The sequence below is a fragment of the Trichoderma ghanense genome (assembly GCF_004382785.1).
Source record: "Trichoderma ghanense strain CCMA-1212 chromosome Unknown scaffold_21, whole genome shotgun sequence".
NCBI lineage: Eukaryota > Fungi > Ascomycota > Sordariomycetes > Hypocreales > Hypocreaceae > Trichoderma > Trichoderma ghanense.
The window spans coordinates 158,687-177,264 of NW_027395684.1; the positions used below are offsets into that span (position 1 = coordinate 158,687).

Below are 18,578 nucleotides of genomic sequence, written 5' to 3' on the forward strand. Positions count from 1 at the left end.
TGCCTTACTTTACCTTGTCAATTCAACGTTAGGTCGTGCGTGCAAATTTCAGTACTCTAAACGACTTTTCCCTGACCTTTCTCTCGCTGATGTACACATGAAGCCTACGTTGGACATGGCTGTTCCACGAGTAGTTTTTGAGATTTGATTGGAATATTCTGCTACACAGCGATCATGCGTAGTAAACTCCATCCAATGATCCTTTTCCAGGGTATATTCTAACGAACAGTGTCTGAACCTTATGAAGCGCCCGGAGAAAACAAATATCAACCCTCCGAAGAGTAATAACACTTCTCGAAAGAGTCTAATCCTGATGCTAATCCTGCTAATTCTGGGGCAAATTTTAGCGAGAGATAACGGTGCACATGGTTGAAAAGCCTGTTGGCCCTGCCTAATGAGACCATTAGAGATTCGAACCTCGACATTCAACCTGCATGTTCGTTGGCTCTCTTCTACCATCTCGCCCACAACATGCCGTCTAGTGCTAATAACGGAAGTCTTGATATACCTCCGCTATAAAGTCGACTTCGCTCATCAGTCGACTTCGCTCATCAGTCGACTTCGCTCACCAGTCGATACTAGCCAACCTGCGGGCACTGGAATAGCTTGTTGTTTTGTTGAACAAGGCCAAAGTGTTCCTATCAAGCCTTTTGCTGTGATGGAAACGTGCCGGAGGCGTTTCAGTGTGGATGGAGTATGTCACCTGCACTGCCTTGATCGCAGTTGAATGGCAGTCAAGTCTTCAGAGAAGCAATGGATGAATCTTCCAAAAGCATCAAACCCCTCACTTCTTTACTTCGCCGTCTTCGGGGCAGCCAGCTGTGGCGATTCAGCTTTCCTCTCTCACATCCATAGTAGACGGCCAATTTGGGTATTGGCCAAGCCATGGGGCGCCGCATCTTGTGATGCGAGATTTGAATAGATGTATCGAGGAACCATTCTCATCCAGGAGGCATTTGATCGGGCAAGTTGATCCATTGGGGCATATCGGGCATGCCCCAAGTCAGGAATGTCGACATTTCATCCGCCGTTTTGATGTAGTCGTCCACTGAGGGTTGCAATATAGCTCCACTTTCGACCATGCCCGCAGACGGCATGATTTGGAGGGGATTTCTCTGAGCCAGCGTCTGGATTAGGAGTTCAGGTGCCACTTCAAACGGAGGGTAACTTGGCCTCAAGAGTGGTAGCGAGCTTCCATAGTCATTGCCGCTGCCCTTGTCTATCGGCTCCTCGTAGAAAATGCTCTGGGTTGCTTGGATCAAGGGGGTATTCTTTTCAGTTTCCGACGATATCTTCTTCGCGCCGCCTCCCAACTGTGACTCCTGAAGCTGCAATCTTCCCCTTCGGAATGAGGCCAGTGCCGAAAGGTGGTGGACGTCGGGAGATCCAGTGACTTCAGCCGGATCGACGGGTATGCTAAGGTTACGTATCAGTCAATAGCGCACGTAAGTATCCATGGGTAGCGAAGAACAAACCCAAGTGTCTCCTGATATCTCTCCGCAATATCCCGAAACCCAAAGAGATGACAAAGCGGAATGATACCTCGAATCTATTGCTGTCTATTAGCAACCCGTATAGCGAGCAATCCATTGACCGATCATATCTCACAAACTGCGTGGGAGCCTCCTTTCCCCGATTGTGAATGCCCAAGAGGAAGTTCAGATTCGTTATGATATTGTCCCTGGTGACCTGCAAAGTCTGGGGCGATTGGTCCACAGTAGCCGCGTAGATAATCTGCACCTTGGTCGATTCGACAGTAGCATCGGGACAGAAAAGGTCGTCGAACGCGTTTGGGCCGAAGGCCATGCCAGTCCGGATGATATCTGAAACTTGACTCGCATGGAAACGGCACAAACTTTGGCAGTGCGCGCGAAATTCAGATGGAGCGTGCTTGAAGACTGGCGCCAAAGGAAAATTGAAGCCGGCGAGCGAGATTCGCGTGAGATCGAAGATGACGGCATGGATGAAAAGGTGTAGAGCAAAGACAGCCCCAAGCATTCCCTTGTCTTGGAGCGCATACAAGTTGGCATCTGTCAGATAATACCGCTCCGGCAAATTGTTGTACAGTGCCATGAGTTGATCAATGATTCTGAGAAACTCAGATGACGGCTCCCAAACACGCATGTTAGGATCAGCAATCCGAATGAGACTTTGGGGGATATCGTTAGCAACAGGCAGACTTGGATCAGAAAGGGAAAACTCACTGCATGACTTTGGTCCTCAAACGCACAACTACAACCAAGAGAGCTGCCAAGTCCAGATCCGCAATGACAGAAGGCATTGCCGGATCTTCAAGTTGCGAAAGATAGTGTGCGGTTGATGAGACTTGCGAGGTATTGAAGCAGTCGTCGGGACAGGGAAGGGGAATGTTCGGTACGTTGTCTTTCCAGCACATGTTCTTTTCGACGCCATTGGCAGCAAGGCCATCAATGACGAAGCAGGCCCAAACGATGCGGTTCTCCACTTCTCTTTGCATCATCTGGGCGGTTGTAGAGAGGCTTGGAAGAGGACGCGGCGTATCGAGGCCGAGTAGTCTTATGGCTCGGTGCAGAATAGCCAGCAAGATGAAGACTAGAGCGTGCTGGTCCTCCCGAAGGCCATACTCGCAGAGAAGGGCACCTGCCTGCAAGCCGAGTTTCATTAGATGGGTTACAGCTGACCAACACTTAACGGAAACCCACCATGAGATTCTGCACTGTTGGAGCATGCATCTCCCCTAGTATCTCCTTTCTCGCCCTCTCAGCCCATGCTTGGCCGGGAACTATGCTCGGAAGTGATTCGCGATTGGGTCCATCAAGAGCAAGTGTTGCATCAAAGTAGATGTGTCTGCGGTCACATGGTAGATCAGTTTCCCTGACTTGATTCATATCCACTCATATACACTGTGGAGAGGAATCGCCTACCTTGCACCAAGGGCGCACATGGCATAGAGCAAAGGCTCTCCATAATCCTCGGCTATGCTGGCTGACTCGAGCGACTGCATGAAAGAAGGGGGGTGGACGAAAGAGACGCAACGAAGGTGGTGTGACCGGTCAAAGAAGGCATTCACTAAACGAAGCCGAAGGCCGTGATCTTTTGGTAAAGTATCTGTGCATAGACTTCACACAATGTTAGTAGATGAGGCCATGGTGAGCACCAGTCCATTTACCTCTCAATGTTGACGCCAAAGGCACGCAACAGCGCGGGATTTGTCCATTGGCCAACATTCAAGGGCTGAGCCGATGTGGTCGATGTAAGTCCCGCAGTAGCAGCTGTCGAGCTTGCCACAGAACTGGCGGGCTGAGTCGACGATTCACGCTCTTGCTGCTTATCCGGCCTCGAGGGATAGACACAGGGCAGATGACGCAAGATGCAGCGACGACATGATGGTCGAGTCTTGGTGCAGCGGTGCTTGGACGACCGGCATTCCTCGCAGGACCCGACCCGTCGCTTTTCCACCCCGGCAGCCCTGAAGATGTCGTCTGCCGATTTCTGCATCTCCTTGCGGGAGATGAACTCGCTCTGCGGACTGAAGCCTGGACATCCGACACCCAGGCGGAGGCAGTTCCGGCACTGGGGCATTGTTTTGTCGCATTTGACCTAGGTGACAGATGAGAACCTGACTGAGCGTGAAGCGGACATGTGAGATCAGAGCAACTCGACGCCTCTGAGTCTGCTCCTCTTGGCTAGCCAAGGCTTCGGTGGGCTCTGCGTACCTTTCTTGATCTGCAGACCAGGCAGGCTGCCAGGGTTCAAGTCAGCGACCATTGTTCCTTTTCCAGCGAAGATGCCGTGTGCTTGTCAAGTGGTATCTTGGGGCAGAGAGAGGGGTATCGATGATGATGCTTTGATGTAGATCAAACGGACGCTCTCACCTATTGCTGCTGTCGGCGCGCTCTCGTCTAGAGCGGCAGTCGCGCCGCTGCGCTGCTGTCTGGACGAGCCCATTTGCCGGCACGCTGTCAGTGAGAAAAAATTCGCGGAGGCTGCTAGTATGTCATCTCCCTCTCACTGTTGCCGCAAGAGTGGCCGTGGGCGCTGGCATGGCGAAAGGGCCAAGGAGAAAGAGAGTTGAGTTTCAGCATGAGCTTTTGAGAATTGCGAAATGCAAGTCCAATCATGCTGTGATCGTCCCCTTTCGACAGCGGGCTCTCAGTCCCGATCCAATCCCAGGGCTTCGGCGGAGCCCCAGCTAGGGTGTCGTGCTCTGAAGCTTCGGCAGGATGCCGCTGGCCCTGGCTAATGTCAGCCTGGTGCTGGTGCCGGTGCATCTGACGGCCCAGGCAATGCCGGCCAGCTTCGTGGTGGGACCCCGGGCCTTTCTTCAGGCTGTTACAGTATGGGACGAGTTCATGGCTCGGGCTACCCGTAGAACCCTGTAGGGCTCAGAGAAGCTTGAATTGATGGGACTGGGGGCTTCAGTGGGCTGAAGGCGGCCGCGATGGCGCTTGGTGGCTTGAGTCATGACTTTGATGGAGAGACAGACATGACGCTTGATTCGTGGGGATGGAGATTCTTGTTGAAGGATGTTGTTTTTGTTCTGGAGTTGATTGATCCCGTTCCGTACCTTCCCCAGCATCACCTTCCTCATTCAACGTTATCGATATCATCAAGACCATAGCCGTAACTCTACAGACTTTGTCTATTTCCCTTGCAGGCCAATTTACCCTATGAAACTTTTCTTGTCATGTCAAAATGCTCAGGTCAAGGGCAACTAAGCAATCTCTCGAAATTGGCTTTTATCACATATACACCGCTCCAAAGCTTAACGTGGTGGCGCATCGCAAGCTTACTGACACAAATTCAACACAGGATCAAGAGCATAACAGAGCTTCAGACGTTGGAGCTTGACCACATCCTAGGACTCAGTCCAAGGGCATACACATCAACAGTCTTGCAGGGGTTACGAGAGTATGACGGTCTCTGCAAAATGCTCACCATCCCAGCGATTGTTCGATTTCCAAGGACAACGGCTCATCAACTCTCCGATAACTGCATGGGGAGAGACTAGCAGCAAGCCACAGCTGTCATCATGTCATCCCACACCAGGTATAAACGGGTAGCCCAGATGTTTTCCCCTTGGGATATAGGGCATGCTCCTAGCTCGGCTACCGGGCCTGGAGCGTCTAAAGAGCGTTGATCGAGGGTTGCGCAGCTATTCGCAAGAGGCCAGGTAGTATTGTTCGTGTAAGTGTCGATGCTTGCAGGTTGATAGGTGATAGCAATAATCTCGCTAGACACTTTGGTCTGAAACTGAACCCCATATGATGCCCCAATCCTGGCATGTCTGTACCTGCGTCCAACACTCAATCGATCGTATATTTTGGTCATCGGCAATTGGTTGCGCTTGTGCCGCGTCACCAAGGATCAAACCCTAACCATGTACCATCTCCTACTACCTTTGCGGAAGGGTTCCCTTTTTGGGGAGGGAAAAAGAGATCATATCAAGGATACCTACATTACTGAAGCTTATTCACTCCCATCATTGCTCCTGATATGCCTGGTATGTTAACATCGCCATCCAATCAACTCCGTCCCTTCTAAACCCAACCACTGCAACGAGTCTTCAGGATCTTCACTCAACGCCTAGCACGCTCCATCACCCGCTACTCTCCTCGGGCTGAGCAGATCTTCCGCTAATTCGAATCCATAAGCCGGTTTGCTAGGCCATTCCATACTTCGTAGTTGCCTAGCACATGGAAGATGGAGCCAACCATCATAAAAAAAGAAACGGATATGCGCCGTTTATGCGGCTAAGCCCATACATGTAGGCTCGTATGCACTGTCTCTTTGGTGCCGGACAGCATAAAGACAAAAATTCGCCGAGTTATAGTGGCGGTGTGCGAAACGCTACGTAAAGGTCGTCTGAAGCTCGTATATGAGCAAATGGAGATGAAGCTTTGTTGTCGAAAGCCCGAAAGAAGCGCCAGCTGAGATGTTCAGTTGAAATGCCTAAAAAGACCTACCAGTGAGACTTACAATCCACCGGGGTTTGCCACGTGAAGACGTTGAGGCATCAAGAAACGCCCCCCTTCTCCCCCCCGACATTGCAGAAATCGCGGCGACGAACGGAAATTGACCGTCTCCGAAAATACGGCTCGGGCTGGGTCAGCACTAGGATGATGATCAAGGCAACCCAAGTCAATCGGCAAAGGGTCGAAATAAACTGGAAATAAATAGGCTGTAACTCGAGGGGATTCCCTGATCCATGACCGATGAAGGTTGCAGTGCCGGGAGTTCGGAGGTAGATCCGGGATTGTCAAAGGATGCCTAATGATAGATGGCACTTCGAACCATTGCCTTGAAGATGCCTCTTGCAACTGGTCTAACTCCATGTCGTCTTGTCGTCATTTGTTCTTGCCCTTGGATGTCATGGCCGACCCTTGTTGAGAATACATTAGGGTCGCAATAAGACTGGTTTGATCACCAAGACCGCGTTTTCGTACCTGAGCGGTATCTCGTTGTGATTTATGCTACCAACATCGACTTGGAGTCTCTTCTGGTCTTCTCAAGCTCACTTCGCCATCTCCAGCTCATCCTTCTCAAACCTCTCAAAGTAAAGAGCAAGATCCGATGCCAAAGCTGTACCCGATATGTCGAGGCGGGGAGCTGGTCCATGCTCCTCAACTGCTTCCATCTTTGACCGCCCGCACTGTCCCCCCTGCAGACAACCGCAGCGAGCAGGACTGGGATTGGCTACCGTCAGCTGCAGACCAGACAAGGGAAGATGCATAGTACTGTAGACGAACAATCGACAAGAATTGAACTTCGGATGGACAGTGCTCCTTATTCTCCAATGGCAATGTGACATCACGGTTGCATGGATTCACAGGTGAAGAAGACGGTGACTCTCGTCAACTCTACAACATGTTGGCAACATCTAAACCGCAGAAGCAAGGAACGGGCTGCACCATTGATGCTTGATTGAAGCTTCTTATTGGGCGGTCACCTATTCAGATGTATATATTTCGACGGCAGCACTGATCCTCTATGCAGTCTCAATCGCATCCATGTTGGTGACACAGATTCCAGCAACCCGGAGCGACCAAGCTACCCATAGAAGGATTGAACATGAAGCCTTCACTCCGAAATCGCACTTGACCGGTACAAGTGCCCCAACTCGACATGAGCTCATCTCAATGACTTCTTATAACATGAGATAGAGATCATTTCGTCCATTTAATCTTTATGTAAGCGTATCTATAGCTCCAAGCATCAATTGCAGCTCAATCTCCATCTGCGCTATCGATCCAGGAACCTCTTATCAATTTAGTGGATCCCTCCTCGACCTCCTGTCACTCCCTCGCCAGAATCCACGCGCAACCCGGCGACATCCGCCCACTTCTCTCGCAAAATGTCGAGCAACTAGATATGAGCATCTGTCACCTCCATTCGGGTCAATTCGTCTACAACATGTGATAAGCGCAATGACTCGAGATGGGAGCCCTCGGAGCTCGGAGCAAGAGCTTCTGATATGGACCCCACTAAGCTGACGGTAAGAGCTTCTCCTAGCTTCAGAGTTCGAAGGATAAGAAGAACGTGCGACGCCACCTATCCCAGTTCGTCATTCTCAGACCTGCACCGAAACCTTGGAATCTTGCTGGTGAGACACGAGAAATAAAGACACGTCAAACGCAAGCACAATGTCTTTGAGAAGGGCTGGTAGACTCGGCCGCCAGTTGGCATCGTACGCCACGGTTGCGTCCAGGGCCTCGATACAGCCGATTGCCCACCCGCCTGGGTCAGGAATCCGGTTCGGCGCCCTTGTCCAGGGCGTCGACGTTGACAAGATATCTGGTAAGGAGCCTTGGTTCCAGAGAGAGCTCCCTTCTGTGTCACCCTGGCCGCATCCATAGCAGCACACCAGCTAACAGTATCAACGTCCCTCAGATGCCGACTTCGACATCATCAGAGATGCTCTATACAAGCACCAGATCCTCGTCTTCAAGGCACAGCATGACGCATCCTCCAGGGCGCAATACGAGATTACGCAGCGGTTCGATCCCAAGGCGACGGCCTCGTACGGTCACGGCAAGACGCTCGACGCGAAACGATCCATCCTGCATCCAGACCTCAAGACGATCCCGCACCAGCCGCAGGTCCAGGTCATTGGAAACGGCTTCGTAGAAGAGTATGAAGGGCTGAAGGACATCCAGCTGCGGCACCCACACCACAAGACGTTCCACGCCACCGTCATCCCAGAGGAGGACGACCTGGACTTCACCCGCTTCTACAGGTGGCATATCGACGCCGCCCTCTACGGACTGGCCCCTCCGGTAGCGACAACCCTCTTCGCGGCCCGGGTCCCCCGAGGGCGTAGGCAGACGATTCGATACGAGGACACGGGCGAGGAGCTGGACGTGCCGCTGGGCACGACAGCGTTCGTCTCTGGCTACACCATGTATGACCTCTTATCGCCGCAGGACCAGCAGTTCGCCATGACCACCAAGGTCGAGTACGCCCCGCATCCCTACGTGTGGATGAGCGGCGCCAAGTCTCGCTCGGACGGTCTGGGCCTGCTATCGGAGGGCAAGGAGGTGCCGCTGGACAGCCTGCCCGAGATTGAGCAAGACAAGATCCAAGTCCTGCCCATGTGCTGGCGCAACCCGCAGGACGGCCGGCTGGCGCTGCAGGTGCACCCGTCCGCGGTGCGAAAGCTCCATCTGGCTGGCGGCGAGGTCGTCGACGATCTGAAGGAGGTGCGGGAGATTGTTCACCGACTGCAGCGGCCCGGTATCGCGCCCAAGTACGTGTATGCGCACGACTGGGAAGAGGGCGATTTCGTCATCTTTCACAACAGAAGCCTGATTCACTCGGTCGTGGGGGCCTTTGCGGAGGACGAGGTGCGCCTCTTTCGCCAGTGCAACATTGCGGGCAGCAGCCTGCCCGAGGGGCCACGATACCTGTAGACAGCGACTTGGGGATGTCTGCTCGAGTGCTCGTCGACTTGTCGTGGCCGCGATGGCCTCAGCGACCACTCCGCCGTCGGCCGGCTACGCGGCTTCGCCAGAGGAACACGGGCTGCCGATCACAGCAGCAGGATGCAGCAGGATGCAGCAACACGCTCAACAAATTTGACAAGCTTGACAAACTTGTCAAGATGTCAACACCATCTCGTCTCCCATACCGCCACAACACTGCCTCCCTTGCATATACATACACACTCTCGTCAGTACCCCGTCCCGAAAAGCGGAAGCCGGGACGCAACGCAATGCCGTCTGTCATATTGCTCAAAATGTGACGGAGCAAAGAAGAGACGTCAAGGAGGGGCCGCGTGCTTTGTCCCCCCGCATAATACGGATGGATTCAGAGCGGCACAATGACGGGGCACGTCCTCGCTTCTGCCAGGATACCGTCCCTGCTGCGGGAATATAACGGCAGAGTATTGAGCAGAAGTCTGGTGGTTGCAGACACCGAGCGACGGGCGGGCTGGTAAGAAGCGATCTCGGCACCGGAACCGTGTGTAACTTCAAGTCTGCTGTTCTCATGACCCTCCTCCTCCTCACCTGGATAAAGACGAACTGCAGCGCATCACGAGGCGCCAACACGAACGGCCTCAACCTGTCGGCTCAGCTGCCGACTCGCTCACGCACCCAAGCCGCGGCTAGCGCATGCACGGCGGCCGAAAGGGGGCACTTCGGGCGTGATTCGCCGCGCCAGCGCTCTGCGGGCCCGCTGTGGTGCGCTGTAAGATTGCGGCTAGTGGGGGATCTCCGGGGGTCCCTTGGGGGCTGCAGAGGCGCTGTGGCTACCTGTGGTCAGTGCAAGCCAGCCCGCGATCCAGCGGTGTCGGCCCATCCTCCAGGGTCTGTGTCAGAGAAAGGCGTCCACTGGTGCAAGCCCAGTTGAAGAGCCACCTACCGCATGGATTCCAGATCGATGCGCCGTCTTGCGTCATTGGCTCGAGTGCGAGCGGGAAGAGAGGAACTTTTTTCGTAGATTGATTTGATAATAAAACGCCGATGCTTATCACAACCGCCTCCCTGCCTAGAATCTGCATCCCGGTGACTTGTCCGATTACTTTCGGGGTCCGTCTGCTTATTTTGCCTCCTGCTCTGCTTTCCTTCTGGCTGTTCTGCGTTTCCTTCTTTTCTTTCTTTGTCTTATGGTAGTTGATTCTGAAGCTGCTCTTCATGGCTAGGAGGTGACCAGGCGGATAGACTCTTTGCTCTGCCACGTCGACGCGGTGTGATTTTTCATCCCACCTCGTTGGACTTTTCATCTCCATCTCCTCACCTCAACCTCTCCTCAGCCCCCAAGAAATCCCACACCAACCGCCACAATGGCGCCTCTCTTGAAACTGATCTCCTCCGCCTCCTCGTCCGACCTCACCCTCATGGACCCCGAGCCCATGCCCTCAGAAGCATCCCTCCTCCTCCCCGGCAAACCGCACGACGTCGAGGATGCCGCCCCCAAGACGCACCACCACGGCAAGCCCCTGCCCGGGATGCAGGTCTTCCTGCTCTGCTTCGCAAAGGCCATGGAGCCCATCGCCTTCTTCGCCATCTTCCCTTTCATCGCGCAGATGGTCCAGCGCAACGGCAACCTGCCCGACTCGGACGTCGGCTTCTACAGCGGCCTCATCGAGTCGCTCTTCTCCGCCACGCAGATGGTGGTGCTCTACTTCTGGGGCCACCTGGCCGACACCGTCGGCCGCAAGCCCGTGCTGCTGTGGACGCTCATCGGCATGGCCGTCGCCACCTTCTTCTTCACCGTCGCGACGACCATCTGGCAGATGATCCTGTTCCGGTGCCTCGCCGGCGTCTTCAGCGGCTCGGGGCTGGTCATCCGGACGATGCTCTCGGACCACACCACTTCGGAGACGCAGGCCGTTGCGTTCAGCTGGTTTGCGTTTGCCAACAACGTCGGCATCTTCCTCGGGCCCATCATCGGCGGTGCGCTGGCAGACCCCGCGGAGCAGTTCCCGGGCCTCTTTGGCGGCATCCGCCTCTTCGAGGACTACCCTTACATCCTGGCCGGCGTGGCCCTCACCCTCATCAACATCGTCAGCATCGTCCTCTCCATGCTCTACCTCGAAGAGACGCTCGAACCCGAAGCCTCTCCCGCCGCCCCCCACGGCGCCTCAGCAGCACCAGCTCGGCCGCACCGCCTCTCCACCTGGGAGCTCCTCAAGGCGCCCGGCGTCGGCATCGTCATCTGGGTCTACACGCACGTCATGTTCCTCGCCTTCGCCTTCACCGCCATCCTGCCCGTCTACCTCTTCACCCCCGTCCGCCTCGGCGGCGTCGAGTTCTCGCCCTTCCGCATCTCCGTCTGGATGGCCATTCAAGGCGCCAGCCAGGCCACCTGGCTCATCGTCGCCTTCCCCTTTCTGCAGCGCCGCATCGGCACAAAGGGCTCCATGACGGCCTGCGTCGCCGTCTACCCCCTCTTCTTCGTCGGCTACATCGTCATGAACCTCTTGCTGCGGATAGACACCGAGCCCGCCGTCGCCGTGTTCTGGGCCGTCGCCCTCGTCGTCGCCTTCGTCGGCCCCGGCGTCTCCATGGCCTTTACGGCCATCCAGCTCGCCCTCAACGACGTCTCCCCCAACCCGCACGTCATGGGCACCCTCAATGCCCTGGCCATGACCGCCGCTAGTGCCATCCGGTCGTTTGTCCCGGGCGTCTCGACCGCCATGTTTGCGATTGGCGTGAGGAACCAGATCCTTTGGGGGCACCTCGTGTGGGCGATATTGATTCCCATTGCCATGTCGCTGTCGATTTTCGTCAGGTGGCTGCCGGAGGATAAGCAGTCGCACAAGATTCTTCGTGAAGAGGAGGATGAGTAAACGTTTATGAAGAAAGGGATGGTACATATAAAATGGTCGTGTGGAATGTGGGGAGTCGATGAGATTTTCCTTTGGATAAAATGGGAGAGTGAGATACGAAGCAGATGATTTGGGAAAAAAAAAAAAGACGTTTGCTTAGACAGCATCAAGAGTCTCATGTTTTCTACATGTATATAAACGCAATTTCACGGCAAATAGACGAATCAAGAACACTTTCATCGTCACACTGAACTACACTGAATGTTGCATGAATCAGTTTAATTACAACAGCATCCTAGCCAAGCAAAACAAAGCCACAATTCTCCCATGAGCAACATATCCTAATGCTCAAGACTACTCCCCTCCATTCACATATCAAGCACATCACAAGCATCCCCCAAGTGGCAGCACATCCATTGGTATAATCAAACAAGGGCTAAAATGTCTGCCTGTGTATATACACCGTAAACCAGCAGCAAGAAAAAGAAAGAAAGAAAAGCCCTGTTTTCTCACCCCTCTGTCTCTCCGCGGGCCGGCCTTGAACGCAAGTGATAATTGCGTGAGACGCCGTGCTGCCGTAATCAAATTCTTTCCTTTTAAAAGCCCTGTATGTAAATGCTTGAAATGATGGAAAGAAAATTAGAATCCCAAAGAAATACCCAGTCCAGCTCCTTTTTCCTTTGCCGTCTTGTTTTTTTTCTTATGTTTTTCCGTCGTTTTGGGTGCACACACAAAAGCAAAACGCAAGACCCTGAAACATAAAGCCACCACATATACAATTATCCTCGTATGCCATAAAGCGAAACACATCTCTCAAAATTATCGCAGCACTGCATTTAATCAGTCTTGGCAGACTCCTCGTCGTCGAGCTTGTCTCCCCTCCAGCGCCTCCATTCAAACGTCTTGTTGGGCTTGGTCCGGATCGTCTCCTTCAGCTTGGCCTCGCTGCGCTGCAGCCAGGTGTCGGCAGGCGCGGCGCTGACGGGCCACAGGGGCACGTTCTCGGAGCTAAAGAAGAAGTCCTCGGGCCTGTAGTTGGCGTGCGAGGCGATAATGTCCATGTCGAGGGCAATCTGCTCGCAGTAGGTGTCGAGGGGAAGGTCGTTGACATCGTGGCCAAAGGGGTTCTCAATCTCCTGGCCAATGAAGAGGAGGCCGAGGATGATGTAAGACGCGACGGTGGTGGCGGGAATGGTGATCCATTCGAGGACGCTGATCATCTGGAAGGGCAGCAGGATGACATAGAGCCATGTGATCTGCTGGAACAGAATACTGTAGGCGATGGGCAGAGGCGTGTTCAAGACGCGCTGGCAGCCGGTGAAGGCATCGTTGAGGGCGGCAAGGTTGTTGTAGGCGAGCGTCTGCTGCATGGGGACGGGGAGCTGGCCGCGGCTGACCAGGTCGTCGATGGTCACGGCAAGGTGGTTGAGGATCTCGAGCGGCAGGTTTCCCAGCGGCTTCGCCGCCTTCTTGAGCTGCTTCCGGGGGTTGCTGGCAGCGAACGAAAGACCCAGGTAGTCGCCGACGGACTTGAAGAAGTTCCTCTTTCCAATGTTGGTGGGCATGGTGGAGGTGGCAGACTTGGCGAAGGTGTCCAGGTGGCCGACCAGGTGCTCTATATCCTGGTATGCCGTGTAGGGCTCGAATCGCAGGCTGTGCTTGAGGGCAATCGAGTACGCAACCACCAGGTTCATGGCGCTGATCTTGTAGAGAATCTGCCTGCGCGTGTCGACATCCGGCAGGGGCTTGGCGTGGATCCAGAAGACTCGGCCGAGAGCCTGCGACGACGTCACCAACGAGGCGAAGAATCGTCGACCCTCGGCATAACGCTCGTATGCCGTGGAACCACGGAAGCTGAGGCCGGTGGAGACGACGAAACCGAGGACCGTCAGCAGGATGGAGTTGACGCCGATGTTCTTGTGAGCCTTCATGTAGATGAGGGTGATGCAGGTACTCCAGGCGGACATGCAGATCAGCGGCACAATCATCTTGGGCAAGATACTACCGTGCATCTGCATGAACAGGGGCCACTTGGAATGCTTGTCCATGTCGCGAGGCCCGGCAAAGTAGTCCTCGAGGTTGAGCGTGTGCCGTCGGTTGACGGGGAGCGGCATGGCCATCCTTGAGCCGGGCACGTTCGTCTGCTGCTGCTCCAGAGGGATCTCCATGCTGGTCCCGCGATGCTTTTCGTTGCCCTGGCTGGGCGAGTGACCCACGGCCGTCACCTCCGTGGGGACGAATGCTTCGCCGTCCGACATGGCTGCGGTCGATCTGAATATGGGCGTCGCGATGCGGTATTTATCTTCTCAATTGAGAGGTGACAGGCTCCAGATGACTTTGGGAGTCTGTTGTACGGCGGACAAAGAAGTGGACAGCCGTTCTTTGAGCGGGCGCCTGAGAAAAGTTGAGGTTGAAAAGAGTGCAAGAAAGTCGAAAAGGCCGCAACTTGAAGACAATGACTGAGGCAAGCAGCAAGCAGAAAAGAAAGAAAAAAGTCACACGACTGCAACACACCCGGCAACAGGGCAGTGAGTCGGTAATGAAAGAAGAGAAATAGAAAGAAAAGAAGAAGAAAAAAGAGAGGAAAAAGAGGGGACGCAAAGGCAAGGAACGAGGATATAAGAGAAAGGGGAGGAGAGGCAGAAAAGAGAAAGAGAGAGAGAGGCAGGCCAGGTCGATGCTGAAAATATCACCAGGTCGCATTGGCCTCGGGCATGGATCTTGCGTCGAGTCGGTTCTAGCGCTGCTTCTAGGTGCAGGTGCAGCTCCAGGGCACCTCCACCAGGGCACCTCCACGAGGCGCGGGGATCGATTCAGGCACCTGCGAGGGCCGTAGGGCGCAGGCACAGTGCCGTCGACCCCTGAAGCGCCACCGGGCTCTAGTGCAGTGAGCTGCTGCTAACGGTCCGTGGGAGCTTCGGGGCTCGACGGTGTGTGCGTGTTGGCTTTGGCACGGGTAACGGGTACATGGGGTTGCATGCTCCTCGACACTCTCCTTCACCTGCACCTGGGCTTGGGTAAGCAGAATTCGTGTACAGATACACACCTCGATCTGATTGTGTCACTGTGTTTGCTTCCTCAGGCTCAAACATTTTCTCCCTTGTAATTCCAGGTTTCTATTCCCAAATCGTCACACATTCTCCCTTCCAATTCCTCTCTACCTCGCTTCACCATCTTCAGCGCATCACCCATTCCTCTCGCAGCTCTTCTGCCCCTGTTGAGCCTCTTCGTCCTTCTTCTCATCCTCCTGCTTCTTCCCTCGCCTGCCCCTGTTTCTTCTTCTGCAAACACATGCAAGCCGGCGTCTCCATGGCGCAACCATCCAATTCGTCCGTCCAAGCGGAGGGTTCCATGCAGACCCGCCGTCTGAAACAAGGTGGCTTCTCAGGAGGCTGCTTACATACAGCAGCAAGCAGCTCGTCGTCGAACGGTACCTGGCCAGCGTGAGCCCAGAGGTACCGCTGCTGGCCGATCCGCTGGGCAGATACGCGGCAGGGAAGACGTGAGAAGTCGCTGACATGCAGCAGCCGCATGATTGGGCAGAACCAGTCTCATCTTTTGCTCGACGACCCTCCCATGCCATGCAAGCCATGCAGCGCCACCCACGGCGGACAAGGGGGTCGAAACAGGGCATGAGTTTCGACGCAGGAGACGGCGGGTGGGTGCGCTGGACGGTGCGTGCTGCGGTCGGGTTGGCTGCAGACGAAGCCATCTGGGGAACATCACCAAACTCTATCAACAACACCGAGGTCTGAGCGTCAACCGGCTGCGCAGCAAACTGAGAAGAAGCCGCCGCGGCCACCATCTGTCAACCCCTTAGCCAAGAGGCTACGAGCCCGCGGTGGAGGTTCTTGGAGGCAGTCCGCTGTTGCAATCTTTCTGCACGGCCGAGAACTCGGCCAATACGAGGTCCCCGTTGGGTCCAGCAAACGGAGCAGCTCCATCAGCCGCAATGCCTTCCGGACGGGGCCCCTTTCCTCTATTTTAGTCACTTTAGGGTGAGCCATCATCAGGTTTTTCCATCCTCCATGACCGGCACTTGCAGCCACTTCCTTGTCTCTGTTGGCCTCTACCGTGCTTGCACGTAGCTGGCCGACGAGTTAAGTGCTTAGCGTCAGCGTCTACGGGTACGGACCGCCGCTACCTATAATCGGGACACACAGACGAGAGACGGTGAGCTTGTGTTGGGACGTCTGGTGAGGATTCATCTCACAGCAAGATGACTGCTCGTAGTACTGGTTGCAAAGCTCCGAGCAAGGCAACATCCATGGGAACGGGCACTGGCCGGTGGGCCAGGAGGCCGCGTCAGAACGGGAGGAGTAAGCCGGAATCTGTCACAGTCGACAATTTCCAGGCCCCAGAAAAGAAGAGATTTTACCACGGTCGTGTACAGGGAGTTCCTCACAAACAAGCTTTGAGGTTCAATGCCAAGCTCAGCCCAGCACCAACGCCTGTTCGTGATTCCCGGCTGATGGGCGCCAATTGGCTTGCGCCCAAGCCTGGTCCAGCAGACGCAATTCAGCAGTTGCGAGCCCATGGAGGCAGCAAGGTCTTCGAGCTAGCAGCAATACGAGCATTCGCATTACAAACGGACTTGCCTTGGCACCATTCGACGGAGCAGCCCGGCGCACATGAATGTACTGTACAGGGCCTGTCTGGGCTGCGTGCATGGGGCGGCGGGCTCAGGTAAGGGGGGCGAAGATTCTTATTTCTTAGGCTGGTGCTTTGTGTGATCGCGATTTGCTCCGCATCGAATCGTCAGACTCGATCCTCGGAGCCTCCAACGAAACAACCAGGCCGGCCATCTCTTTCTGGGGGCCATGGCAGGCTGGCCAGGAGCATCAGCACACCGCCGCTGTTGGTTGTTCACTGATCAATGGCTCTGGACGATGAGAAAGGCAGAGCCTCGGCTGAAGCATTTCTCCATTTCTGCTGCTAAAACTTGTAACATTGTTGACACAAAGCCGCATCGTGGCGAAGCACATTCTTCTAGTTGGCGTTGCCAATTTCGGGCCTGATTAGCTGCAGCAAGATACTATGACCCAGTGGTCCAAATTTGGGTGCAATGGTCGAAAACATCGTCCCACTCAAGAACAGAGGTGTTCTAAAAATAAAGTACATAAGCTATAGCTTGGGGGTGGAGGCAGAGAACAAGTTGCATGACTCAGCCCATTGAGGCTCAACTGAAGTAGATTTGCTTGCCCTCGAGGTGACGGCTGACGATTTTGACTTGGCCTGAGAGCTGAGTACCTTATATATTACACGGTCTTTGGCCTTTCTGGTTTGACGGCAATCAAGTTGCACAGATATAGGGGCCGTGTATCCCGACAGAAGAAACAAGTGTAACACATGAATTCTGCACAGATGAGAAGGGGGCTGGTTCACGAGCACACGATCATGCTGGCAGGATGCTGACCACCGCAAGTCGGCTCGCGATAGACAAGGCGGACTACAGTCTCGAACTTCTTTGACGCCGTACTAATGCAGACTCGCTAGACAACCAAGGTAGGCAGCTCTTTGCAACTATTATAGGAATATTTTAGGGGTCTCAATTTACAGGATTCCCGCCGTCAAATGCAAGTGAGACCGGCGCTGTTCCTGAAAAGACCATTATATATTCATCGTATTACTTGAGCATGGGCTGTCGATGTCCTGGCTTGAGTTTGCTGAAAAATGAGTTCAAAACAGCTGAGAATCATGTGCCTCGATTGAGTCTACTCCTTCCAACACCCTTGTCAAAGTTTGCCAAACTTGGCTTAAGTTGCATGATCCTCAGCAAAGTCGTTTAGAGATTCGCGGTTTTTGACCTAACCTATTCGCACCACGTGTCTTTTGCCCCCATTTCTGACATGCTGATGTTGCACTATGTTCGAGCTCTGACAATTAACGCTTGAGATGTCATTGGACATAACAGTCTAGCTGAACGAGAGTGAGCTGTTGCTGTTTGGCTTTCCTCCCACAATGTCTACGGGATAGGTTAGTCGTCAGCTTTTGAAGGTTGTTCAACTTTCTGTTAAAGCTTGTCTGATGGCTCCGTCATGTTTACATGTCAGAGGACAACGAAATTCGTCTAGTGATGGATTCAGACGCATCGGACGTGTTTCTCGTTGTCAACGTCTACGTCTACTCACCTGCACCTTTAGCTTGAAGAAGAACGGTGGACAATGTTGAACGTGTCAACAAGACGTATCCTACATATATGATCAAGCTTTCTCGGCATATTGAAGGTCGATCCCATCCTGGCTTTGAAAAGTTGACAACTGAGTGCTCGCTGCTCGGGGCTCAGTGTGGTGCTACGATTGTTTCCAGCGGCATCTACAGCACAATCTCACGGGAGGCAACTAAGGCCAGAAACCTACAATCTCTTGAAGCATAATTCTTTGGCCAGAGAAGAAGACGAGATGCACTCGAGAGATGCTCTCGTTGCGGATCGCGCAGTGTTACATACACCTTGGTAGGTTTATACGATACTTGGTTCAAATGACTCTCCCGAGTTGTCATTATCAATGTCAAATCTCGGTCCAAGGAGTCCGAGGGCCAGAGAAGTTACCTATGTGCACAAGAAAGATGCCAGATAGGAACACGCGCTTGAATTGACCGGTATGTAGGCGCGTGCTGTAGTAGATCTTAGCATTCAAGTGGATATCGCAGGTCTTCTCGGCGCTTGCCGCCATCACCCGCTGCCATGTGGGTTGCTGATGTATTACGACTCAGCATATGGGCGTCAGTCTGTTAATGGCACCCTAGAATCAGCAGAGAGACTCATTCTGCTATCGAGATCTCAGCCATCAATCTGGATTCAGCATTTTGTCATGTGCCATCTTCTCTT

At 54.0% G+C, this 18,578-nt stretch overlaps 6 protein-coding genes across 6 annotated transcripts; 3 read left to right on the plus strand and 3 right to left on the minus strand.

The window, feature by feature from the left end:
* Positions 1-941: 941 nt before the first annotated feature.
* Positions 942-4,333, minus strand: CCMA1212_010051 (uncharacterized protein; the record flags this gene model as incomplete). The annotated part of the gene is given in 11 exon segments (XM_073707106.1): positions 942-1,416; positions 1,476-1,549; positions 1,609-2,149; positions 2,205-2,623; positions 2,682-2,826; positions 2,904-3,098; positions 3,149-3,579; positions 3,696-3,721; positions 3,855-3,938; positions 3,992-4,308; positions 4,326-4,333. 11 exon segments carry the CDS (start codon positions 4,331-4,333, stop codon positions 942-944), a joined length of 2,715 nt encoding a protein of 904 aa, XP_073554432.1.
* Positions 4,334-7,622: 3,289 nt separating this feature from the next.
* Positions 7,623-8,888, plus strand: CCMA1212_010052 (uncharacterized protein; the record flags this gene model as incomplete). The annotated part of the gene is made up of 2 exons (XM_073707107.1): positions 7,623-7,776; positions 7,870-8,888. 2 exons carry the CDS (start codon positions 7,623-7,625, stop codon positions 8,886-8,888), a joined length of 1,173 nt encoding a protein of 390 aa, XP_073554429.1.
* Positions 8,889-10,261: 1,373 nt separating this feature from the next.
* Positions 10,262-11,770, plus strand: CCMA1212_010053 (putative peptide/nitrate transporter; the record flags this gene model as incomplete). The annotated part of the gene is made up of 1 exon (XM_073707108.1): positions 10,262-11,770. One exon carries the CDS (start codon positions 10,262-10,264, stop codon positions 11,768-11,770), a length of 1,509 nt encoding a protein of 502 aa, XP_073554430.1.
* An 815-nt stretch (positions 11,771-12,585) lies between these two features.
* CCMA1212_010054 (UPF0187 protein) lies at positions 12,586-14,007 on the minus strand (the record flags this gene model as incomplete). The annotated part of the gene is made up of 1 exon (XM_073707109.1): positions 12,586-14,007. The coding sequence occupies one exon, from the start codon at positions 14,005-14,007 to the stop codon at positions 12,586-12,588; it is 1,422 nt and encodes a 473-aa protein (XP_073554428.1).
* Positions 14,008-14,933: 926 nt separating this feature from the next.
* CCMA1212_010055 (uncharacterized protein) lies at positions 14,934-15,554 on the minus strand (the record flags this gene model as incomplete). Its single annotated transcript, XM_073707110.1, has 1 exon — positions 14,934-15,554. The coding sequence occupies one exon, from the start codon at positions 15,552-15,554 to the stop codon at positions 14,934-14,936; it is 621 nt and encodes a 206-aa protein (XP_073554450.1).
* Positions 15,555-15,968: 414 nt separating this feature from the next.
* On the plus strand, positions 15,969-16,439 carry CCMA1212_010056 (uncharacterized protein; the record flags this gene model as incomplete). Its single annotated transcript, XM_073707111.1, has 1 exon — positions 15,969-16,439. One exon carries the CDS (start codon positions 15,969-15,971, stop codon positions 16,437-16,439), a length of 471 nt encoding a protein of 156 aa, XP_073554426.1.
* Between the last annotated feature and the right edge of the window lie 2,139 nt (positions 16,440-18,578).